This window comes from Dromiciops gliroides, chromosome 1 (genome assembly GCF_019393635.1).
Source record: "Dromiciops gliroides isolate mDroGli1 chromosome 1, mDroGli1.pri, whole genome shotgun sequence".
Taxonomy (NCBI): Eukaryota; Metazoa; Chordata; class Mammalia; order Microbiotheria; family Microbiotheriidae; genus Dromiciops; species Dromiciops gliroides.
This window is the reverse complement of record NC_057861.1, coordinates 239,216,309-239,243,883: the sequence shown is the minus strand read 5'-3', so window position 1 is coordinate 239,243,883 and position 27,575 is coordinate 239,216,309. Positions and strand designations below refer to the sequence as shown.

The 27,575-nt window shown below is 37.0% G+C and overlaps 1 protein-coding gene across 1 annotated transcript; it reads right to left on the bottom strand.

Annotated features, from left to right (window-relative positions):
• Positions 1 to 2,170: 2,170 nt before the first annotated feature.
• On the bottom strand, positions 2,171 to 10,378 carry HRH4 (histamine receptor H4). Its single transcript, XM_043976539.1, has 3 exons — positions 10,207 to 10,378; positions 6,012 to 6,178; positions 2,171 to 2,965 (listed from the first exon to the last, which is right to left on the bottom strand). Exons 1-3 carry the CDS (start codon positions 10,376 to 10,378, stop codon positions 2,171 to 2,173), a joined length of 1,134 nt encoding a protein of 377 aa, XP_043832474.1.
• Positions 10,379 to 27,575: the final 17,197 nt, after the last annotated feature.

Sequence of the window (27,575 nt, the reverse complement as noted above, 5' to 3'; positions counted from 1 at the left end):
TATTCAGTCATTATATGTGTAAACATGTAGATTGTATATGTGTGTTCATATATATATTCATATATATACATGTATATATATATAGTCAATCCTCAACATTCTTGCATTTACCTTACATGATTTATACATTCATAAGGATTTTATTAGTAACTTCATTTTTGCTTTCACTTCAGCTATGTGTAGTAGAGAAAAAAATGAGAGGCATGATGCAAGTTTGTAGAGTCAATGGTATCCTACTAGGTACTTCACTTGTTTACCCTACCATTTTTGAGTAAAGAGCTCCTGATGCATTCCTTGCATATTTTCATTGTTTGCCTTTTAAAATAAAGTTTTGTGTTGCAATTTTGCCTCCAAAGAGCTGTGCAAGTACTTAGGTCTCTAAACCCAGGTTTTCAAAGTTAGTGATGAGACTTAGTGAAAAAATAAAGGTGTTAGATAAACTTGGGGATGTCTGCAGCCACTGTTGGCCCTGAGTTTAGTGTTAACAAGTGGAGGATTTGTTATACAATACAAAGCCCTATCACCCACCATCTGATGCAGCGGAAAGTAAAATTCAGGTTTAAATGTTTTAGGTTTAAGAATTGTATTTGCTGGACAGCATTTGTAGTACTGTAGATTTCATGTATTTTGCATTTCACCTTGGCTCTGCACTGTCCAAACAATTCCCAATGCCTACTGCTAGTACTTGAGCCAACCCTCTTGTCAATGAAAGTCATTTCTAGGGACTCCTCCCCTGATGCTTCTCTCCCCTTACTCAATGGGACCTCTGGACCTCTCAATTTACAAGGTTGCTTTCAAGGCTGTATAGTCTCCATTTCATGATAAGTATTCATTCACCTATGATCAGGAAAGGACAAACACAAAAGAAGGAGCCCAAAACATATCATATGATTCTGTCTCCTCATCATTTTACAGATGAGAAACCCAGACCCAAATAAATTGTACCTTGCCCAAAGTCACATCCTGGTATTTCAACTCATCCATTACATTCCATATTTATTGAAAACTATGCCCCTCCCTGTGGACATTACAAAAGTAATATGTAACAAAGCTCCTGTCTTCAGGTATATACAATCTTATCATGAAAGCTTTTAGGCACCTCTGTAATCAAAAACGCAGTATTTCTTCTACCTGCACTGGTAGAAGGAGTTAACTGAGAGCTCCACATACCAATAAAATAACAGACTAGTCTCTGTCTCTTTCTTACTTCCATGACTGATCAAGGTAAAAGAATTCCCAAAGATAAAATAAAATGCAAGTATATACAGAGATCAGAAAAACTTTGCTCTTCACTATCCATGTAATCTCACAACCTAGAGAGACAGTAACTTGAATAAATATAGTATGTTTGTAAGACATCATGACTGATCTACCAGGCGGTCACCGGTAGTAGAAAGGCCAGTGAATCTGGCCTCAAAGGATACATTTCTATGATGCATCTTTGCCACTTATTAGCTATTTGGCTTTGGACACCTCACCTCTCTGGGCCTCAGTTTCCTCATGTGTTAAATAAGGGTGTTGGACTAGATGGCTAATAAGATCCTTTCCATCTCTGAATTGATGATATAATACATTTTGATTTGTTGTTGTTGTTTTTTAAAAGCATTAGGGTTCAGAACTTTAGAAGGAACATTAGAGATCATATGGTTCATCCCCTTCATTCTTTTTTTGTTCTTTTGGTGGGTTTTGTTTGTTTGTTTGTTTGTTTGTTTGCGGGGCAATGAGGGTTAAGTGACTTGCCCAGGGTCTCACAGCTAGCAAGTGTCAAGTGTCTGAGGTCAGATTTGAACTCAGGTCCTACTAAATCCAGGGCCAGTGCTTTATCCACTGCACCACCTAGCTGGCCCCTGCCCCCTTCATTCTACATAAAGAACCTAGGGCCCAGAAAAACCCAGTGAATTGCCCAAGGTTGCAAAACAAATTAGCAGCAGAGACAGGACTAAAACCCAGATCTCCTTACTATTATGCCATACTGTCTCTCATATGTCTCTTATTTCTAGAATTATCCAGAACTATTGCAGGTAATTATCCAAAAATGCAGATGATTCCCCTTTTCCCATTGGGAGAAGGGGGAGGGTAGAGGCAGAGAGAACACCACAATGTACAGGTAGATGTAAGCTGAAATAAACTCATATACAGTAGGTGAGATTCTGATTTTCCTACATTGTATTTAAATAGAAAGTGATGCCTGTGATGAAACTGTTAGCTTTTTCTTACAAAATATTTTCATTAAAGCATTCTGGAATCTTTTGTGGCACAAAGGATACAGAAAGGGGTTGAGAAAGGAATTAAACCATTGAAGCCAAAATGTAAAAATATACCAGGGATTGTCTATAGGATATTGGCAAACTGAAAGAACAATTGTGAACAAAATATAGGGAGCCCAGCAAAAGACAAAAGCCCCCAAAATAACAACAAGTGACTTGGCTATTTTCCTGTCTCTGAGCAGTTCACGCTGAGCTCTCAAGTCAACAGGCACAGAATTTGAGTGGGATAAAGAGGACAATTCAACAGAAGCCGTTTCATCCTCTGCTTGGCTTTTTAAAACATCAAAAAGACTTTTCTTTCTCATCTTTTTCACAGAAAGGGAAGGAACTTCTTCATCAGGTTTAGGAAGACACTCCTTTGAAAAGAATGCACAGGTCACTGAATTGCCTTCGACTGGAGAAGGGATGTTAGGGGTAGGAACAGGGTTGCTTCTGGCTCGACTGCGACTCTGTAGGCTCCAATAAATGCAACAGTTGAAATAGATCACCAAGATGGTTGGGACAAAGAACTCCAAGATGGAAGTGATGACGATGTAATGGATAGTATAAAAAAGTTGGTTTCGGCATTCTGTATTCTTGCTCTTCTCTTTACTCCCATGTAGGATTACTGGACCATGTATCAAGAATGCTAATACCCACACGGCTACCATATAAGTGACTGTCCTTGAGATCGATGTTTGTTTAGTTCGATACGCTATCTAAAAGAAATCAAACAAATCACTTTCAGGAAATAAAAATCTGTCATTCAGCTCTTCTTGTAGAGAAGAGATGTACTGTCTAAGAAAGCATGTGATTCTTATAAATGCAGTCACAGATCACAAAATTCAATAGGTGTTACATCAACCTACTTCATACGGATATCATCTTTTCAAAAAGTAATGGTGCTATGTACCAAAAGCCTTTATTGGTGGGGGATAAAATCTCATTAAACTCAGTTTAATCTCTCAGAGAGGAAGAGGCATATGGGGGGGGGGGACAGCTAAATTGATTGATGAGTCCATTAAGTGTAACCCCTAGAACAAAAAAACTCTAGCAATCCCTGGGCTTATCCATAGGTGGGACCTCATGATGGGAGTATTCGATAGTGATTAGGGTCTGCTTACCCTAAATCAGTACCTTTGTAAAAGTCTGTAGCCACATAGACCCTAGTCTCTCCCCACCCCATACCCTCAGGCTATCAATAACCAGACTGTAAATGAAATTCGGGGCAAAGTTGCTTGGATAGAGGGGATGGAAGGGAAGAAGAAAGAAACAAGTATTTTTAAGTACCTACCACATGCTAGACACTGTTCTAAGCATTTCACAAATATCTCGTTTAATCCTGACAATAACTCATAGAGTTAGGTGCTCTTATTACCCCGTTTTATAGTTGAGGAAACTGAATCAGACAGTGATTAAATGACCTGCCCAGGTTCACACAGCTAGTAAGTATCAGAGGCTGGATTTGAGTTCAGGTCTTCCTGACTCCAGGCCCAGAACTCTATGCACTGTGCTACCTAGCTGCCACTTACTTGGGACACTTGCACATGTTGCATTGTCTCTCTGAGCCAGATGCCATATCAAGAGCCCAGGTGGCAGGGATGATTAGGGCAAATGCATCCTCCGTAGCCTTTATCCATTCCATCAGTTTGTATAATATTAATAAACCCCATAGTTAGATCAACAGAGTGTGAAGTTCCATCTCTCTACCTTGAAACCCAGTGCAACTGATGGGGTGGATATTTACTTTGCAAACCAAGGAAGTACAAGTGTTTGGTTTTTTTCATTCTTAAGAAAGGATACAATCAATACATCAAATCTCAAGCATCTTTATTTCTGTCAACTCATACTTGAGTTACCAAGGTTCACAACCTCAGAGCCACCCCCAGCTCTTTACTGTCCTTCAGCCCCCACCCATATCTAATCAGTTAATTATCAAGGCCTGATCACTCCACCTCAACAAAATGTCTGTTCCCTTCTCTCTACTCGCCTGAGCACCTCCTTAGACAAGCATTCATCCCCTCTCACATGGACCCTTACAATAGCCTCTAATTGGGCTCCCTGCTTCTATTCTCTCTCCTTTCCAATCCATCATCCACACACCTGCCAATGATATTCCCAAAATACAGGTCTGACCATGTGAACATCCTGCTAAAGAAGCTTCAGGGACTCCTAATTGCCTCCAAGATAAAATACTGTTTAGCATTTATAACCCTTCACAAGCTAGCACCAACCTATACATCTATACAGGTCTCAGATTATTCCTCTTTATGTACTCTATGTCCCCACCAAATTAATCTATTCACTAGCTCCCATGCATAATATTCCACCTCCTCCATCTATACCTAGGCACAAGCTATTGTTTCCCACTTAACTTCTGTCTTCCTTCAAAACATAATTCAGGCATCACCTCTTACAGGAATCTTTCTGATGCCCTCACTCCTACCCAATTGTGGCTACTCTCCATCTGTCCCTGAAATTACTTTGATTTACTCTATGCATATAGATATATACACATATATCCATACATACACATACACACATATCTGTGTGTTGTGTAGCATTATCTTAAGTGTATGTAACTTGTTTCCTCCCATTATAACAAAAGTTTCTTGAGGGCAGGGACTATATCCTAACCCCTATTTAAGTGCCCGGCACATAGAAGGTACTTAACAAATGCTCACTAGATTGAATTGATTGGGGAATTCTTTCTTCCATAATGAGAATGTCTAGTGAAAGGAAACCAGTGAAAACTATTATAGGCTAAATAAAATTTCCTAGGAAGTAACTCTTGGAGAAACTATTAGTAATTCCAAGACTAAACTAAAATATATATGGTGCTGACCACAAGTTCCTATTTCAGTTTGTTTGTTTTTTTTGCCTTCTGCTTCCTGTACCACTAATTAATATATCTCTTGAATTAAATCTAATGATTATGAAGATGGTAACAATACCCAGATGATCACACTAAACTGTGTTTAGTTTTTTAATTGCTCCGCTCAGCCCTTGTAATGATATGATGCAATATGCTGGAGAGTGATCTCCTTTCCATTATGCATAAGGTCAAATGGGATAATGGACAACTAAGGGAATTGAGAAGAGGATGCTCATCTCTTCATCTCTAGGCAGCACTTTTGACTGATGGACAGATCACTGAATCAAATTCCTATTTCTGTCTAAGGAACACTTTAGCTCTCAACTCACTAGTAGAACTGTGCTGACCAGACGTATGCAATCTTTATCTTAATCCCTCTTCCTGTACACACCCACTGGTGCAGATTTGGTGCAGATCATTTGCACACTTCCCTTGGTTTCTCCTTGAACTTCTTATCCCCCAGAAGGTGGCCTACTCAATAACACCATACCACATCATTTGTATCAGAAAGGGTTTTTTTCACTTAATAGTATTTCATTTTTCTCCAATTACATGTAAAGATAGTTTTCAACATTCATTTTTGTAAGATTTTGAGTTCCAAATTTTTCTCCTTCCTTCCCTTCTCTCCCCCCTCCCCATGACATCAAGCAATCTGTTGTATCAGGGAGTTTTAAAACACATGAGTGAAAGTAACAGCTGTAATTTCTACCAAGAGAAGATGGAAATTTTGTCACAGACCACAAAAGGAAAGTGCTTTCTCTGCTATTTCCCGGATTTTTTTACTGGGGGAAGGAGGGGGGAGGGAGTGCTTCTGCTTTAGGATTCCAAATTTGAATTTACATTTTAAGTTAAAGAGGAGGGAAATAATCAAATGCACATGTTCTACTTACAGCATTGCAGACTGATTGGTACCTGTCGTAGCTGATGAGGACGATGTTATACACTGATGTTGTACACAAAAGATAATCAATAACTAGCCAGAATAGACAGAGATCACTTCCAAAGCTCCATTTACCTGTCGTTTCATAAGGGATATATAAAGGAATGCAGATTGCACCTGTGAAAAGAAAGACAAAAACAACACAGATGAATTCACACAGAAAGGATATAGCTTAGTCTGAGTCCACAGAGTATGGATGTTTATGATAGTAAAAATGACATGCTTTGTTGATCAATCGATAAGCATTTATTAAGAAAGAAAACAAACATTTTTAAGTCCATACAATGTGCTAGTACTATATTAAACATTCAAGAAATATCATCTCATTTGAGCCCCATAAAAATCCTGGGAAGTAGGTGCCATCATTATTCCTATTTTACAACTGAGGAAACTGAGGCAGACAGAGGTTAAGTAGTTTGTCCAGGTTACAGAGTTGACAAATGTCTGAGGCTTTGCCACCTACCATGCTGCCTACCATGAGCAAGGCACTGTGGGAGGTACCAGTAATACAAACACAAAATTGAAAACAGTTCCTGACCTTAAGGGGCCTAATAATCCATTCGGGGAAACGTGTGCATAAATAATTCTACACAAAGTAGAGAAAAGGGGATTTAGGGCAATCAGAAAAGGTCTTGTGTAGGAAGAGGCACTTGACCCTTGGAAAGTCACTTAAATGGATTTCATTTTCCTCATCTGTGAACCAGGGAATTGCACTCAGACAAATTATTTAGTTAGCAGTGCATTTGGGTGCAAAACAAACCAGGTTCAAGGCTCTCCATAGCCAAGAACCCAGAACTTTGGTCTTTACCCAGTTGATGTACAGTTTGGAAGGAATGAAAAAGCAGGATGAAGTGATTATGACACCAGTTTTCTTATTGCAGGAGCTGCTCAGCACTACCAAACCAGCCTCTGCCTCTCTAGTAGCAGGGGTTTCAGGAATGTGCCACCATGCATAGTCAGTCCTTTTGGTTCTCATCGAAGTGATCTCATTCCTCTTGGTAGCCACAAGCAGCTGCTACCCATCAACTATACATATAGACATATACATATACATATGTATGTACATATACATATATATGCATATGTGTGTCTTTTATTACATTGCAGTCTATATACACATGGATTTTTGTGTGCATGTATGCAATGCATGTGCTTTATATATGTATATCTGCCGATATACATACCATGCAAAGATGCTTCCCTCTTAATTATTCATTGTGTGTATGCATGCATACATATATATATATAAACACATATGCACTGTGTTTATACATATACATGTGCAAATGTGTGTACATGTGGTACATGCGCATTGCTTACATATACCAATGTGGCTTGTCTGTACATTGTTTACATATATGCTGCATATAAAATACATTTGTATGGGTATGTGCACATAGGCTCATGCATCTACAAATACACATATGCAGATGCAATTATATATGTGTTCCCAAATACATATGCACATTGTTTATATGCATATATGCACATGTGCTTGCACCTATACTTGTATTTACATGTATGTGCAGTCATACATGTATGCATGTGCATATACATGTGTGTGTTCACATACACATAAGAAATCATTAAGAGGGAGACAATTTGGCATGATAGATAAAGGGCTAGCCTTGAAGCCAGGAAGACCTCTTGGTTCAGGTACTGCCTCTGATGCATACTGACTGTGTGACCTTTGCCAAGTCACTGAAACCTCTTTGTTGTTTTTTTAAGCAATTGGGGTTAAGTGACTTGCCCAGGGTCACACAGCTAGTAAGTGTTAAGTGCCTAAGGCTGGATTTGAACTCAGGTCCTCCTGACTCCAGGGCCAGTGCTCTAGCTGCCCCCAACCTCTTTGTTTTCTAAGCACTCTCTCAAACTTTAAGTGAAATAGAAGATGATGACCTGAACTTGTAAAGGGAGTTTCTTCTGCCAATGAAATCACAGAGGGGGCAGCTAGGTGGTACAGTGGATAGAGCACTGGCCCTGGAGTCAGGAGGATATGAGTTCAAATCTGACCTCAGACACTTAACACTTACTAGCTGTGTGACAGCTGGGCAAGTCACTTAACCCCAAGTGCCTCACCAAGAAAACAAACAAAAAAAAAATGAAATCACAGCTCCAGCCCCTCCCCCTAATCAAAGCAGAATCACCTTCAAAGACATACAATGGAAAGCAACCCATTACATGCATACCAAGAAAAATGATAAAACAAACAAGAGGAAAAGTTTACCCTTTGTTCGAGTATGTGAGATTAAATTTAAGTAATAAACTCCACAATACATCATCCGAAAGACAAGAACTCTATTAACAATTAGTTGCACACATCTACAATTCATGAGGCAGCTAGGTGACAACAGATATAGCACCAGACCTGGAGTCAGGAAGACCTGAGTTCAAATCTGCCCTCAGACCTTACTGACTGTGACCGTGGGCAAGTCACTTCACCCTGTTTGCCCTAGTTTCCTCATCTGTAAAATGAGGTAGAGAAGGAAATGGTATATTACTCCAGTATCTTTGCCAAGAAAACTCCATGGACAATATGGTCCACAGGGTCAAGAAGAGTCAGACTGGATTGAACAACAATAATTATTGCTATAATCTACATTACAAAAAACATTGACATTCATGACTATGATGACCCAAAGGTACTTAAATCAACCAACAACCACTTATCTAGCATCTTCTATGCACTACCACTGTGCCAGATGCTGGGGATGCAAAGACAGGGATGAAACACACCCCAAAGGGTTCCATGGCATCAAGGGAATGACGTGTCATCATTTAAGTATGAACAGAACACATATAATACAAACAAACATGGCCATTTTGGTGGGATTAGAAATGACCTCATGTGGGAAGTGCTCTTTAAAGGAGCAGAACTTTGAAGGAAAAGAGGTAGAAATAAGAAGGGGGTATAGGGGCAGCTAGATGGCACAGTGGATAAAGCACCGGCCCTGGATTCAGGAGTACCTGAGTTCAAATCTGACCTCAGACACTTGACACTTACTAGCTGTGTGACCTTGGGCAAGTCACTTAACCCCCATTGCCCTACAAAATAAAAAAAAAAATTTTTAAAAAGAAGGGGGTGCATCCCAGTCTTGGAGGACAATCTATTCAAGGGCAGAGATGGGAACTAGAATGGTGTGGAAGAGGAAAAGCAGGAAGGACAGACAGTTTGGCATCACGTTCAATAAGCCTGGAAATGGAGATTGAAACCAGGTTGCGAAGGGTCAAGCAGAGGAGTTTGTATTTAATTGTGAAGTAATAGGGGAAGTGAAGATTGAATTCAAACTATAGGGAGATTAGCTTTAGTATTATCTACATTCCATTCAATTCAACAAACACTTATCAAGTACACATGGTGTGCAAAGTGTCAAGGATACAAATACGAAAAATAGTCTTTACCTTCAAAAACCTTACAAACTATTAAGGTAAATAAAATATATAAACCAATGCATTATAAGGTAAGAGTGTGAGGGGAACAAAGGAGAGGTTTAAAGAGTGTTCTATGAAAAATTAAGGAGGGATAACATATATTTTTCTGGGAGGAATTATAAAAGGCTTTACAGAGGAGGTAGCCCTTGAAATGAGCCTTAAAGCAAGAGAAGGAAACATAACGCAATATATATGTGAGTGTGTAGTATGTGCATACGTATGTGTGTATGTGTGCATGTATATGTGTTTGTGTATACACATGCATATATATGATTGACTATTAACTAAAAACATTCAATATATTGATTATTTTTGGTTAGCTTTAACTATCTCCTAATGTTATGGTTTTATGAAGTTAAGGCAAAAAAAACTTTTCATTTTTAAAAAAGCTATATATAAAAATCCAAACATGGAGAGGAAAGCTCCAAGAACATACAACCACTAGGTTAGAGTCATCTGGAAAAAAATTCAATAAATTATTTTTCTTCTACACAAGCAAAAATAAAATCTTCTCTTACAAAAAATTCCCCCCTTATATTACTTTTAAGAAGAGCATCTTCCCCAGAGTTCCACTTGGCATTTCATAAGCCTTAACACAATCCATTTCTTTATTTTAACCCCTCCCTATGCCTTAAAAGAGCAAGGTGTATCTTTAAGAAATAAATCATTATCAATATAGATATATTCTCAAATAATTATATATAACAACTTACCCACAAAAAAGTCAGCAATGGCCAGATTAAGGAAAAAAAAATTACTCCGATGTCTAAGGTTTTTGTCCACCACAAATGCTGTAATAATCAAGCCATTTCCTAGCACGATAGAAAAGGCCAGAAAAGTCATCAGAATTGACAGAATTACCACAGTTTCTGGGTTAAATGGCATGGTACTGGTTTGCATTGCTGCTACTCATATCAAACAATGAAGAAATTCAATGTATTCAATTACTCCAATAAGTCACTTCCAGCAAGTAAATTTTCTAACAGGGCAGTTAAAAATACAGTCTCTGAAACTAAGTGAAGTTCTTTTTATTTTTTTTTAATCTAGTACTTATTTCACAATGTTTCCTGGTTCTTGATACAGCAAACTTGTGGTAACAATTTCCTTTCAGATGAATCTGAAAAAGTTTGCTGTTTAGAAATAGCCGGATGTTTTCATCTGTACATTTTTAAATGCATTGTCCACTGCTTCCCTTGTAGTTACTCCCAATGTGATGTTTTCAGGGACAGCAACAGCATGCTGACTTAAGACTTGGCTTTCTTTCCCTACAGATTGTTTATTGGTTATTTCATTTTGTTCAACCATTCTGGCTCTCTTGCTGTTCTTCACACAAGGCAGCTCTTCTCTCTGCCTTGGCATAGGTATCCTCCTGGGATACACCCTCTCTTCCCCTTCCAATCCACCATTTATCTTGTATCTCAGGGGATGTATTTTATAAACACTTATATTTGTATATATTGCCTCCTCTGATAGAATATAAGTTCCTTAAGGGTACATCCTTTTATTTTCAAAATAAGTGTTTATGCTTGTTCATTGATTGGCCACAAATTATATGGAAATTATATCATTTCAAATTGCCTTGATTTTAGTGAAGAAGAGAGGGGTGGAGAGGATACATTTTCCTAGTGTAAATCATGCACTGTTTGGAGGACTCTTGGCATAATTTCATTGGCATAAGTCCCGGTACTTCTCGAGAATAAATTAAGAACAGTTGAGATAGCCTAATAATTTAAGCATTGGGGTACAGTCCAGGAGCAGAATAAGTCATCTTTTTTCCCATGAGAATTGAAAGAATCACTGAGCTATGAAATAGTTGAGTAAGAAAAGGAGCAATATGGGGCAGCTAGGTAGTACAGTTCAAATCCAGCCTCAGATACTTGACACTTACTAGCTGTATGACCCTGGGCAAGTCACTTAACCCTCATTGCCCGGTCCAAAAAAAAAATTCCTATGCTGACCCCTAGTGTATGGAAACTGCGATGGGGAAAGTCCTGATGTGGAAGGGTTGACTATATGGATCCAGAGTAGATGTGAGTAGATGTCCCATTTTTTCTGGCATACATATTTAACAAACAGAAATTAGCTGGTAGCCACTAAGACAATGGGGCTTGCTGATCAAAAAGTGACTGCAGCAAGAATGATTTAATGTGCCTGTACTCAGAAAACCTGGGGCAGTAGGCTGTCTCCCCACACAAGACTGGGATGTTAGCAATAAACTCCTGTTTGTTGTTACACTCAGGATTTTCCTAACCTTTTCTTTCTGACAAACTAGGGATTTGATTCTTATTCTTATTCTTATTCTTCTTCACTAACATCTATCTATACAGCACTTTAAAAACTAGCAAGCATTTATATATCACTTTAAGGTTTGCAAAACACTTTACATATTGTAACTTATTTGATCAGAACCTCAAAAGCTTGAGTAAAGTTACTTCCAGATACAAGTAATCTCCTCTTGCTCAGCACTTAAAATATTCTTATATACAGAAGCATTTAAATGGCACCCTCTGAACCTGGAATTAGGAAGACCTTAGTTCAAATCCCACCTCAGACACTTACTAGCTATCTGACAGATAGCCTTTCTGGACCTTGGCCTCAATATCTATAAAAGTGGGATAATATTTGTGATAGGAACTTCACAGGGTTGTGAGGATGAGAGAAGATAGCATATTGAAAATCCTTGTCAAATCTAAAGTAGCTGTCATCAGTAATGCCAGCTTTTACTACTACTGCTATTATTGCAAGATGACATTCCTTTAAGATGGACAGTTTAATTAATTGAAAAGGGTCAGGAACAAAGAAGCAGTTGAGAAACCCAGAAAAAGAAGCCCCCAAAAGGAAGGAACTTAGGGTAAAGATTGTATCCTGTTTCCAAATGATTAATTTGCATATGGCTGATATGAGGACACAGTTCCTAGAAATGTATGATGACTATGAGACAGATTATATAGACATATAGATAACCCAAAATATTAATAAAATTTATTTTTTTTAATTAACGTCATTCATGTTGGTTGATTTGTTAAGTGGGGTGCACACTGGTAGGGTTTCAAAACCTACAATGCCTAGTAGGTGTGTATTCCTCCCACCAGGGTTATCCCAGTCCCTCAAGAGAGTTTAGTTGTAGCCATGGCTACCCACTCTGGGAAACCCCCTAACTTGATAAAGTGGATATAGATTAAATTACCAAGCAAACCAAATAGAAAAGAGAAAAGTGGGAGGTTAGGTCCACATCTATGCAACATTATGGTGAAATGTTATGTTGGTAGTCTCCCACTGGTATGAAGGTACATCAGCAACTGTACCAGAAACATGATGGTGGGACAGCATCACACAAGTTCACCAACAAATTATTATTGATAGTATCTAGAGAGAATTTTTCTCATCAGTGATGGTGAGGGGGCAAAAAACCAACAGTAAGAGAAAAATCACATCTTCCATCTTAGGTAGTTTTCAGTAACCATGTGGTTGTGAATTCTTTAATTTTTTTTTAATTCTTTAATCTGAAGTGTGGAAAGCAAGTAGTATAATGGAAAGTATATTGAATTGAGTTGTCTAGGTCTCACCATAATATAATGAGGTTGGACTAAATGATCTCTAAGGACTCTCTCAATTCTAAAGTTATTATTCAACAATAAATGCTTGGGGACTTGAATCATTCAAAATGGTCTTGGATCCATTTTCTATATACCTATATTCACACATATTGTCTCTCCTAGCTACACTGTAAGGTCCTGGAGGGCAGGGACTATTTCATTGTCTTGTCTCCCTAGCACCTAGCACAATGCCTGGTACCTAGAAAGTGCTTAATAAATATACATTCATTGATTGACCTATGAAAAATTAGATGCAGAATCATTCTAAGTTTATATACACTAATACCTAGATTATGACTTTGAGTTTTTAAGTTCTCATTCTATATTTAATCTTTTTTTCTGTTCTCTAATTACTACAGAAGAGGTAACTTTGGTCCCAAAGATTCCACTACTTTGACTCAATACTGCTTTTGTGATATTTCCACGTTGCTTGAAATTTTTATGAGTCATAGCATCAGGAAATCTTATTCTCTATATTATCTGTACTCCCTTGCCAAAACAAAGTTCCTGCATTGTACCCAATACAAAGTACAAAGTTTCCAAACTTTTATGCAGAGAGATTGTCCCTTTTTTACTACAAAAAAAAATTATCACCCTCCACATTTTTCATAAAATAATCCACCCATATATTTTAACCTATATCATATTTGAATAAAATTATGAATTTATTACAATTTTATAACAAAACAATGTACATGTAATATATTTCTCATTTTCATAATCACAACAAAACAATAAGTATAATAGTATTAATGTGATCATTGGACTTTGGGTACAAAAGTTCTTTCCTCTCTTTTTTAAAAAATTAATTTTCTTATCCTGAACTAAACATCAAATGAGCATTTTCATATACAAAGTAGGACAGATAATAAGGATTATACATTCTTTTCTTCTTTTTAATTTTTACATAATACTATTGCTAGCTAACTCCCCCTCTCCCATGTATTCCTCCCCAGCTATTTTTTAAACTGGAAAAAAAATCCCAACCTGGTAACTACTATGCAGTCAAGCAAAAAAAAAAAATTCATACCTTGGCAAATACCCCCAAAATATACTTCATTCTACACCTTGAATGGTGGTGGATAACATGCTTTATTATCAGAGTTCTGGAGATTTGCTTAATCATTTCACTGATAAATTTCCTAAGTCTTTCAAAGGTGGTGGGTTTGTTTGGTTTTTTACAATGTTATTACTGTAATAAATAGCTCTCCTGGTTGTTTATTTGACTCTCCATAAGTCTGCACAAGTCTTCCATGGTTTCTCTGAAGCTATCCTTTTGTCATCTTTTATGGTGCAAAAATATTAAATTAAATTCCTATGGTATAATTTGTTCAGTCATTCTCCAATTGATAGGTCCTCTTTTAGTTTTTAGTTCTTTGCAACAACAAAAAGAGCTGCCATAATATATGTATGTGTGTATAAAAAGAGGGGAGGAGATGTTTATATATGGGTTTTTCCCTCTTTCTTTGACACCTTTGGGAATAAAAACTTAGTGATGATATGCTTAAGTCAAAATATATACATAATTTTGTGGCACAAAGTTTCCTCACATGTAGATATTATTATTCATATAACCATTTTAAACCACTGAGACCAATATTTTGTTTTTTATAACAGCTCCATCAGAAAATCCAATTGCATATAAGGTGATAGAAATGGTAGTGAAATTGGTACTATCTCACTTGATAAATGAGAGAATTCTTTCTTCTTGCTAAAGCATAAGATTTTCAGTTTCAAATAATTTCTCTGTAAAATTACAAGATGTCTATTAATCATTCTTTTTCAATGGAATTAGACCAAATGTATCTTATTTTGCTTATGGGTTCCTTACATTTTCATATGTAGAAATATCTATGTCTTTAAATGAAGATTAAAATTGCTTCTGTAAAGCAGTAGAATGACTAAACACTTTTTTAAATTTTATTTGCAGAGAAGGTATTTTTAATGAGATACATAAAAATATTACTTTGAGAATTTTTTGTACATACCTCCAACTTTTCCATAAAGGTATTCACTTTATCTTTCTGAATCTGAGAAGGAATTTAAGAAACTTGCATTCATATATTGAGTGCCAAATTTTTCCAAAAAATCCGCCAAATGTTCAATTTTCAGTAGGAAGTTATTGTTATAAAATGAGTTTGCTTCAGCTTTATTATTATCATGCAGATAAATGAAAATTTCTCAGCTTTTAATTTCTGATATCTTGAGGTTTGTGGGTTTTTTCTAAATATCTTTCTAGCACATCTTCTACTTTTGGAACCATCCTTTGTTAACAAAGAATAAAAAAGGAAAAAGGAAAAAACAGTTCTTCAAAACCAACCAACACATCAACTGAAAGTGAGGTAGTTACATTTGCTCATCTCTTCCTCCAAGACAAGCTTGCTCATTACATTTCTATAGAGTTCAGTTTCAATTGTTTGCAGTTTATTTTGTGGTCATTGATCCTTGTGCATTGTTACAGTCATTGTGTATATTGTTTTCCTGGTTCCTCTTATTTCACTCTTCATCAGTTCCGTTTTCCCATGCTGTTCTGAAATTTTCATATTTATCATTTCTTATGGAATAATCATACTGCATTACATTGATGTACCACAATTTCTTTACTCATTCCCTGACTGATGAACATCTACTTTGTATTCAGTTGTTTGCTTTCACAAAAAGTCCTGTTATGATTATTTTCATTTATACAAGGCTTTTCTGTCTTTGACCTCCTTGAAGTATAGGCCTAAAAGTGGCATCTCTGGCTGACAGGTTATGTACATTTTAGTAAATTTTAGAGTACAATTCCAAATTTATTTCCCAAATGGTTGAACCAATTTTCATAACTTCAACAACAATGTGTTAATATGTCTGCCTCTCTGAAGCCCCTCCAACAGGAAATTTCTTCTTTTAGCTCAATTATCCTTCAAAAGTATCTTGGTACAAGAAAGTCAGCACATTTCAAAATAATATAGAAATGCCCTATGCTCTTTCCCTACCTCATTACAGAGTTTTACAAAGAACTTTCCCTTTAACTGTAAACTTCATTACTCTTACAATAACTTGAAAACCTGCATGCAGTTTTTCACTCATATTTCTTGATACAAATGATTGACTTAAGCATACAGTATGTCCAAATTAAGAGATTACTGGTGATTATATACCCGCAATTCATTCTGTTATTGACTGACCTCCACCAACGCAAAGTTCAATGCAATTCCCCAATATTATATTACTTTCATTAAAAAAGATCAACTATGTACATATATAACCTACATCAGGTTGTTTTCTGTCTTGAGGAGGGGAGGAGGGAAGGGAGAAAGGGGGGAAAATTTGGAACTCAAAATCTTATAAAAACAAATATTGAAAACCATCTTTACATGTAACTGGAAAATAACAAATTTTTTTAAGATTAAAAAAGGATTTAAAAAAGAAACATTAAAAAGGATCAATTATTGAAATTTCTCTTGATGTGGAATTGCTATCAACATGTTTACAAAGTAACAAGTCTTCCTTAACTCAGTTTAAATGGGTACAGATATGTAAACAAGTATCTTTGACTATATCTGTGGTTTTGTAGAAAATAAGGAGGTTTTAGTTTCTCAAGAATTTAATTGCAAATGTCTTCAGACATATGGAAAATTCTTCTTCCCGTTATATGTTCTCCTGTTCCATTTGTTCCTACAAGTAGAACATTTTTTTTTCTTTTTTGTGGGGCAATTGGGGTTAAGGGACTTAGCCAGAGTCACACAGCTAGTAAGTGTCAAGTGTCTGAGGCCCGATTTGAACTCAGGTCCTCCTGAATCTAGGGCTGGTGCTCTATTCACTGCGCCACCTAGCTGCCCCTCAAGTAGAACAATTTGAAGATGCTTTACATTTATTCCCCAAGCATTATTTTGACCTGATATCAATGATTGCAAATAGGATCATTTGTTCTATTAAATAAGGCATTTATATTTAACAATTCTGTAAGGCACCTTATGTGTGCTAGCAATCCTTTTGATGCCACAGACTTAGCTTCTGAAAAAAGTTAATTAAAATAATTTAATTTTTCTGGAAAATTTCTCTTAGATTGACAACATATTTTACATATACACTTTCAAGATGTAACTTCAATTTATATTTCATGCTATCTGCTACTAATGCATTCATATGAGGGAAAATGGTCTTTCTTCTCCATCAATAAAAGTACTTGTAAACCCCAAAGCAAAGATAAATACATTGAATCATATTTTCTTTTTTTCTTTTTTTGCATTAAATAATATGTTTATTTTTTAAATAATAAACATCTATTTAAAGTTTTGAGTTCCAAATTTTATCCCTCCTTTCCTCTTTCCCCTTACCCCTCCCTGAGGTGCTAAGCAATCAGATATAGGTTATACATGTGCAATTATGTAAGACATTATCCTATTAGTCATTTTGTATAAGAAAAATTGGATAAAAAAATGAAAGAAAGTTAAAATAGCATGCTTCACTCTGTGTTCAATCAATATCAGTTACTTCTTTGAGGTGGATAGTATGTTTTATCATTAGTCCTTTGGGATTGTCTTGGATAATTGTATTGCTGAGAATAGTTAAGTCATTCACAGTTCTTCATCAAACAATATTGCTGTCTCTGTGTACAATGTTCTCTTGGTTCTGCTCACTTCACTATACATCAATTCATACAAGCCTTTCCAGTCCTTTCTGAAATCATCCTGCTTGACATTTCTTATAGCATAATAATTGAATCATATTTTCTACATTTGAGCTTTTTACTTTGAATTTCTATATTTCTGCTAAAATGTCCTATTGACTTTGCTTGTACTAGTTTCAGCTACTGTAGTGATTTTTCCTTCAATCTAGTCGTGTTTATCCATAACAAAGGCAGATTATTTCATTTTTTTTTAATGTAAGACAATTACGTTTAAATACCATTGTTAAAAGTATCCAGTGATTAAAACTATTTTCTTTTTTTTTTTCTTTTTTTTTTTTTTTAGTGAGGCAATTGGGGTTAAGTGACTTGCCCAGGGTCACATAGCTAGTAAGTGTTAAGTGTCTGAGGCCAGATTTTAACTCAGGTACTCCTGACTCCAGGGCCGGTGCTCTATCCACTGCGCCACCTAGCTGCCCCGATTAAAACTATTTTCAAAGGATTTTTTCCAATTTTTTAAGTGGCAGAGTTTTGGGGGGGTGGAAAGGAAATCTAGTTTATTATGTATTTTGTTTACCAAAATGAATGACATTGAGAAATAGTATGACCCTTTTCATTTCCACATAGATTATTTATACATTTTTCAAATTCATATATTTTACATTCAAAATTTACCTATACCTCCTGGCAGGGGCAGTGGTATGTCATTCCCATGTCAATATTTGACAGACATCAATCCTAATTTGACCTGGTTTGCACATAGCATGTTAAATAATCACTATACCGTGTTCATTGTCAGTTGGAATGGATCCACATTCATTGACTTTGATGCTGACTTAGTTTTCATCAGAAAAGGACAGAAAACGTCTGGTCATTTTGGCCAGTTTCATACCCTTACTCTCTGGAAGGTCTTGTGCCTCCCTAAGAGGTTGCACCCCACGGTTTGCAAAACTATGACCTAGAATATTTGCTACTTCTGTCCCAACTAAGTATCCTGTGAATAATGCTTAATCTACTTCTAGGTGATTTTTACCTAGGAATAAAATTATCTAGGAGTAAATTTTTTACCTAGAAGTAAAAATCATTCCTTTACCTCTTGTTCCATTGTATTGTCCCCAGATTATGACTCACTAGCTGTCATAAATGGATTTTATCCTCCTTTTTATCTACTCCCTAAAAATACACTCTTTTACCTCTTCTAGGTTGTTTCTGGTCTTTTCAACAATAAGCCACAGTGGGGCAGCTAGGTGGCGCAGTGGATAGAGCACTAGCCCTGGATTCAGGAGTACCTGAGTTCAAATCCGGCCTCAGACACTTAACATGTACTAGCTGTGTGACCCTGGGCAAGTCACTTAACCCCAATTGCCTCTCACACACACACATACACACACGAAAAAAAAAAAGAGCCATAGGATGAATCTACTTCTAAAACCAGGAACTGGTCTTTCTTAAACCAACTCATCAAATTATTATTTCTGTCTGTTAGCTTTAGCTGCTTCATGCTTTTGAACATGGTTCTCTGGCTGTCCAACATTTGCAAATAGCAAATGACCTCCATTTCCTTCAAGTCTATACCCAGTAACTCAGTTCACAACTATACACCCGCTCCTAGGTGTTCTCTAGATCAGAGATGTCTGTATACAAAACTCCCTAGTGCTGCTGAAACCAAATCAAAATGTAATTAGGGGACAGCTAGGTGGTGCAGTGGATAAAGCACTGGCCCTGTATATGGGAGGACCTGAGTTCAAATCTGGCCTCAGACACTTGACACTTACTAGCTATGTGACCCCGGGGAAGTCACTTAACCCTCATTGCACTCCCTCCCCCAAAAAGTAATTGGGAAATCTTTAAGAAAATAAATAAAAATACAATAAAACATAGATAATATTAATTTGTGGTTTTCTAAGTCAACATGTGGCCATAAGGAATGGTTTCTATTTGAATCTGGCACCACTGCTTTAGAGGTTTTCTCTGGTCAAGGCCAAGATTTATAGCCTTGACCAATTTTTAAATACCTATTAAAACATTAAAAATAATTTCCTTTTCTTTTTTTTCAGGTTTTAAGTGTTACATTAAATATCAAAACAGACTAGAATTGTCTTTGACTATGAACACACTTCAGATTTTTTAAAGTAAAACAATTCCAAGTTGATATCAAATAATAATAATACTAATATTGATGAAAATAATAATAATTTCCATTAGAGGATTCAGGTAGATTTCCTCATAAAACATAAGTTCTGTGTTGTGAAATGTACAGGATTGAGTTGCTTAAGGGTTAAAATTCATCTTGGAATATAGCTAATGAGAAATTTGTTTTGTTTGTCTATACATATTTGCAGGGGCAGTTAGGTGGCACAGTGGATAGAGCACCGGCCCTGGAGTCAGGAGTACCTGAGTTCAAATCCGGCCTCAAGACACTTAACACTTACTAGCTGTGTGACCCTGGGCAAGTCACTTAACCCCAATTGCCTCACTTAAAAAAAAAAAACATATTTGCAATGATTTTTATTTTTCTTGCCTTCTCAATGAGGGGAAAGGGGATGGGGGAGGTCTATATGAGGAAAATATAAAATAGGTAAAAAGCAAGCTAGATTTAGAGGAAAGTCCCAAGTTTACAAAAAAAAAAATAGTCCAGTTAAAAGGCAAGCTCTTTACAGCTATAGAGCATTTAGAAATGGATTCTCATCCTCTTCTGTTAATTGCTAAATAAATATCTCCAGTTCCTCAGCAGGGCAAGAACTCTTTGGTTGGTATTTGTATCTGCACTGAGAGAAAAAGGGGATGGGAGAAGGCAGATATGTAAAATGTAAAAACCATGAAGAGCAAGCTAGATTCGAAGAAAAGTCCCTAAATGCTACTTCCTTTTTCTATCCATTTCTAGTCTCAGAATGTTCATAGTGCAATTAATTGAAGTCAGGAGAATTCTGTAAACCTAAGTATTGCTGTCTCTGTCTAGATGAAAAAGATTGGGACCCCAACTTCCCTAGTTTCTACCAACTATACAAAGTGTAACATGAGGCTCTTACCTAACTTACCAATTTTTGGTATCTTTGGGGCAGCTAGGTGGAGCGGTGGATAAAGCACTGGCCCCAGATTCAGGAGGACCTGAGTTCAAATCCAGCTTCAGACACTTGAAACTTACTAGCTGTGTGACCCTGTGCAAGTCACTTAACCCCCATTGCCCCACACACACACACAAAAAAAATTGGTATCTTTGGGGCTAACACAATATCATTCCATTACTAGCAACCTCATTTGATCCCTCGGATTATCATAGTTTCTGACTATTTTTGAAGCTCACCAAATCTGAGTTGGAAGAGACTTCAAAGGCTGTTTAGTCTAACCTGTGCCTTAAGAATCCCTTCTATTAAATGCCTTTGTATGAAGACCTCCAGTTACATGGACTTTTACTTAACCTTCTGCCTTGCCTCACTGTCACTGCTAACCCTGTTAACCCCAGAGTTAGTTATTGATCATCTCTCCTTTTTTCAGTTCCTGACACCCACTTAAGTTTCAGCTCTCATGACCTTATAGCTCTGGATCTATGATTACAAATCGTGTTTCTGTCTGATTTAACATTGAATTATTCTTTCCTGGTAGCCTCATAACAATGAGAAGGGGAAAAGATACTTGGGAGGAAGTTACCCCATTTTCCTTCACTATGCCAAGTCAAAATTACTTTAAGAGCTCAGAGACCACTCACATTCTAGCCCAAAGCTAAGGTTTCCAAGGTTCGGAATGGCAATCTCTATGCTATTTCCTCTGAAGGTGGGAACAGAGGGAAAGATGGCAAAGAGCACCAGCTAAGTTGTCTGCTATGCCTGCTGGCTAGGGTCCCTGGGAGACACAGTTTCCCTGGGACCAGTTGATAAAGTTTCAGTTCTGAAAAATAAGAGGCAGGTCACACAAGCAGGAAGAAATGGTTATTCAGGTGCCAAGCACAAAATACAAGGCAAGAGCGGCCTTGAGAAACAGGGAAGTCCAAAAAACCAGAGAAGGTATGCAGCAATGTGTAAGAACACGGAAACATGGTTGGAATAGGGTCCAAGGATACTATATGCCTAACAAAATCTGAAATTAAAGAATTTCATTTCTCTGGCATGGCGTAGGTATGTAATAAAAGTTTGTTGACTTACTTAACCCTCATTTACCCCCCAAAAAATTGTTGACTGATTGGTTTATGGGACATAATCTGATATGCTTGATATGGTGAGCATACCTGTGTTCTTTTGAACCCAAGGTATCATGCTAACTCTGTCTTCTTTGTTCTTGGGAATGAGGTTTTGCTGTAGAAACCAGGCACAGTGGATAGAGCACTGGGCCTGGAGTCAGAAAGACCTGAGTTGAAATGCAGCCTCAGACACTTACTACCTGTGTGACCCTGGGCAAGTCACCTAACCCTATTTGCCTCAGTTCCCTCATCTGCAAAATGAGCTGGAGAAGGAAATGGCAAACCACTCCAGTATCTTTGCCAAGAAAACACCAAAAGGGGTCATGAAGAGTAAGACACAACTGAAATGACTAAACAACAACACCATTTCCCTCCCAATTACCTCTAGAATCGATCAAAAGCTACATGTAGCCCCAGACCTGCTCCTCCCCAACACACACAGGTAGGGACACAGGTAAAATCTTACCTGTACCTGAGCTCTCTCCTAATAGGATTGTGATAGAAGGGGCTAACTCTTGCAAGTACTCTATTAGTTTAGGTTTGGTAGTGGAATAAAATGAGATACATGTCATTCAACATGGGTTTTTTAATTTTTTTTCCTCAATTACGTGTGAAAATGATTTTTAACATTCATTTTTTTCATTTTAAGTTCCACATTCTCTCTCTCTCCCTTTTCCCCTCCTTGACAAGAAAAGCAATTTACCCTAGATTATCCATGTTTGGTCATGTAATATATTTTCATATTAGCTATGTTGCAAAAAAAAAAATAGACCCTTCTCAAAAAAAAAAAAGCAAGAAAAATAAAGTTTTTAAAATATGCTTTGAGGGGGAAGCTAGGTGGTGCAGTGGATAAAGCACTGGCCCTGGATTCAGGAGGACATGAGTTCAAATTTGACTTCAGACACTTGACACTTACTAGCTTTGTGACCATGGGCAAGTCACTTAACCCTCATTGCCCTGCAAAAAAAAATGCTTAAAAGTATGCTTTGATCTGCATTCAGACTCCATCAGTTCTTTCTCTGCTGTTAGATAGCATTTTTCATCCTAAATCCTTCAGAATTATCTTGGATCATTGTATTGCTGAGAATAGCTGTCATTCATAATTGATCATCAAACAATATTGCTGTTACAGAAGAAAAATCTGGAAATGGGAAGCAAGGAGCAAGCAGATTTCTCCTGGTCTAACGTGTTGGGGAGCATGAAAGAAGCAAACTCAGTGGGGAAATCTATTAGAGAATACTGGAGGGGATGAAATCAAGGGTGAATGTAGAGGAGTTTGCCTTGGCAAGAAGGGTTACCTCTTCATGAGAGACTGGTGAAGGAGGAAATAGTGGGGGAAGATTCTGAGGGATAAGAGAAGTGGAGGGAGGAGAAGAGAAAATTCTGGGTAAATGATCTCCATTCTTTCACTGAAGTATGAAGCAAGGAACTAAGCTGAGAGGGTAGAGGGAAGGGGGTGCAACAGAAGGTTCAGAAATTATTTTCATGCTGAAGATCACCATTAGTCTCTTAAATAGGATAAACTAATGAATGATGTGTTTAACTTTAAGTGGTTTTATGTAGCTCAAATCTATAAATATAGGGTTATGACAAAATCACTAAAATCAAACTAAGTTGTTTCTAAGAAAAACACTCTATATAGAATTCCAGGCTGGTTTTAAATAAATAATAAATAAGCCTTTGAAAACAATATGAAATTTCATCAGAACCCCCCTTGGCATAACTTAAAAGAATATGAAGCATAATATGCCTCTGTAATGAATATGTACTGCTACTTGGCAAACATTATGTCCACAAATGAAATTCCTTGAAAACTGTTCCAAGTCAGTAATCCAAATAGAAAGTCTCCAAACTATAGGATCAGCCTAGAGCAAAAAGGGCCCTCAGAGATCCTCCAGTCCAACTCCCTAATTTTACATATAAGAAAACTGAGGCCCAGAGAGTTTAAGACGCTTGCCCACATTCACAGAGATGGTGTATCAGAGGCAGTGTTCAAAGCTAAGTCTTTCAACTTAAGAGCCATCAATTTCCCCACTGTACCATATTGCTTCAAGTCCTCAGATACACCAAACTATAACGTATATATGTACATATATACATACTAAACTGAATTATGTAGAACTATGTGGTTTTTTAATGTAGAACATATGTAGAATGAGTCTCACTAAGAGAATTTATTGGCAATCTAATTTGAAAGATCCAATGCCAACAGAAAGTGACACAGAAACTCTGCTATGAACCCCTATACCATCTTTATCTTATTTGATTAATGTTCATTTTATAGAGTATCATTCAATACACCAGACTGTATTTTGACATGGTTATTCCCATGTTTGGAGGCAGATACTATATGCTCCTAAATTGGCCTTTAAAATGTATTTAATAGGGAATTCAAATTATATCCTTATGGTATAAACCTGGCCACAGGAAAAAAAATTATTTTGGGAAAACTAATATATTCCATCTTTCAAAACTATTCAGAACTTCAAAAGTATACTGATATTTTAATGCCCTCTCTTTTGTGCCATGGCCAAATTGGGCGTTTTAACTGGTTATTATTTTGGGGGTATTTTTATATACAGGCATCATATACATAGGTCACAATGGATAGAGTTGGAGTTGAAATGACATGATTCAAATCTCATCTCTAACACTAGCTGTGTAAACATGAGCAAGTCATCTACTATGAGCCTTCAAAAGACTTACTGAAGTTTTAATCATAAGCTATCTTGCCACCAAGCTAGCCTGTCAGATGTGATATGACCAGGGGTGAAGGGAGAAGACCCCCTAGCCTAAGTTATAAGCAAACTTGCCTACTGAGTTATAGGCAAGTTTCAATCTGCACTGATGGAGGAAATCCTTACACATGAAATCAGAGATCTTTGATGTGCTGATCAATCAACCAATCAAGTATTTACTAAGCATTCATAATGTCAGGCATTTTGGGCATTTGGGTTAAAAAAACAAAAAAAAACAAAAAATGAAAGAATCCTTGAAAGGGTGGAGGGAGAGTGGCCATGGAAGGCATGTTTTGTCTTGGAAGTTATTTTCATGGAAAAAGTATTAATCATCTCCATTAGTCTCCTCAATGTAATAAATTGTAGAATGGTATGTTTAATTTTCTATAGCCCAAATCTATACATACAGGCTTAAAAGGAGCTTATATGTTACCAAGAAAGATAAGTATATATATACTTATATGAACTCCAGGCAAATTTGGAAGGTGGAAGGCACAAGCAGTAGTAGGGATCAGGGAAGGGCTTCCTTTAGTACTTAAGCAAATGGAAACAAAAGATTCTAAAAGGCAGAAGTAAGAGGGAGGGCATTCCAAGCATCAGAGACAAAGGTACCAGAGATGAGAAATGCTGTGTTGTACAGGAAGAATATCAAAATGTCCAGTTTGACTGGATCATAGAGTACAGGAAGGAAAGTAATATGTAATGGTTTAAAAAGTAGCTTGGGGCCAGTTTGTGAAGATCTTTAAAAGCCAACCCAAGAAGGTTATGTTTAGAGACAGTAAGGAACATTTGGAGTTTATAGAGTAGCATGGTAAAATGGTCAGACCTGTACTTTGGTAAGATCACAGATAGGCAGGTAGGTAGATAGGTAAGTGGGTGGGTGGGTGGATAGATAGGTGGGTGGGTGGATAGATGCACAGATACATAGATAAATACATAGAGAGATACCTAGGCAGACAGACAGATAGATGACAGAGAGAGATATATAGACATATGTAAAAGAATAAGATGGGGGACACATGAATACATGCTTTTTTATCTGAAAAAGATCCAAGAGTTTTTAATGTTTCAAATCTCAATATGAGTTAATAGTGTAAGATGGTAGTGACAGTCTCACTGTACTTTGCCCTGGTCAGAACATATATGGAATATTGCATTCTATTCTAGGTACTGCACTTTAGCAAAGGCATGAATAAGTTGAAGAATGGCCAGAGGACAGAAAACAGGATAGTGAAGGGCTTTAAGATCATGCCACATGAGGATCAATGAAAAGAACTAGGAACATTTAGCTCAAAGACTAAGGAAGAACAGGATAGCTGTCTTTTAAAAACATAAAGAGGACTATCCTGGGGAAAAGGGATTCAACTTGTTCTGCTTGACCTCTGAGAGCTGAATTAGAAATAATTGGGTGAAAACTGCAAAGAAGCTAATTTGAGCTTGATAGAAAGAGGAGGAAAACCAACCAATTCAGAACTGGTATCAGAGTAATGGGTTGCCCCCAGATAATATCAATTTGTTAATTAGCACATTAAAGGTCTTGTCTTAGAGGAGATTTTTTTTTTTATACAGATTGGACTAGATACCCATCTAACTTTGAGCTTGTGATTTTATATTACAACAGTCCAACATTAATGATAATCACCAAACTCAATTCTTCTCATTTAGAAAGGTCCTTAATTTTTTTTTCTTCTAGCAATTGAATCCTGAGAACACACCTATCCCTTCACTGAATTCATGGAGAACTAACAACATTATAGAATATATTATGAACTTCAGATAATTTATTACCATGTTCAATATTTGCAACATTAACATTTTTTTTATTCCATTTGGTTCAGACGGCCGCTTTATGCAGCTCTGCTGAGAGTACTCTTGCTAAAAGAGCCTCAACACACAAATCAAGACTCTTGTTCATCACATTCCTAGCCATGATATTCTCTATCTTTGACTTAGGACATAATAACACCTAAAAGTAACACAGAATCATGTATTCCAATTTTTACAAAATTTTGGAGATATAAGCGTTCTTGTGAAAACCTACACATTTCTGTTACTTTTTTAATATACTTGGCAAATCAGTCACTCTTTTATTTATCTGAAGGAGTGAAAGATGTTAGAGCCATAAGGGAAAAATCTCAGAACCTGTTAATGTTTTGTTTAAAAAAGCTGATAGGACATTAACAACTACCAAACTATATGACTACTTTCCCATCTGTATATACACTTTATCAGAATAATTTATGCATGAATTGAGGATGTTTTTGATGTGTCATCCTATCATAGGAGAGGAGAGAGTGGCTAGTGTGGGGGAAATGTCTTGGGAGAGAATTGAGAGGTCAAGAGATAAGAGGTTACAGTGTGGACAAAGAGGAGGGTTTTGGGGAGGTAAGGCAGAGGAAGAGGTGGAAAGCCAATAGATAGTGATCGGGTAAGGGGATTTTTAAAATAGAGGTGGTATATTTATGGGTAATGACAAGTTCAATGGTATGACCATCTTTTGTGGGGCTGGGCATGAAGCAAGGGTGAAGGATCACAGGTGGAGTATTCCACTTGTAAGTTTGCAATTTCAGGATGGTGGCTTGGTATTAGAGTGGATGTCAGGAAAACTTGAGTTCAAATCCTATCTCAGACACTCACTAGCTATGTGACACTGGTCAAGTCACTTAACTACCATTTGTCTCAGTTTCCTTATCTGAAGAATGGGAATGATAATAGCATCTACCTCCCAGGGTTGTTGTGAGGATCAAATGACCTAACACATGTACAGCTCTTTGCAAACCTTAAAACACTACATAAATGCTACCTATTTTTATTATCAGGAGAAAGCAAAAAAGGCCTCTAGTATATTGGATAGACCCTCTCTAGTGAACTTAATGGGAGGCCATGGACAACAGTCAGACCAGATGGACAGGCATGGCTGGGTTGTGACCTGCCTAACTGGAGGGAACACCCAACTGATGAA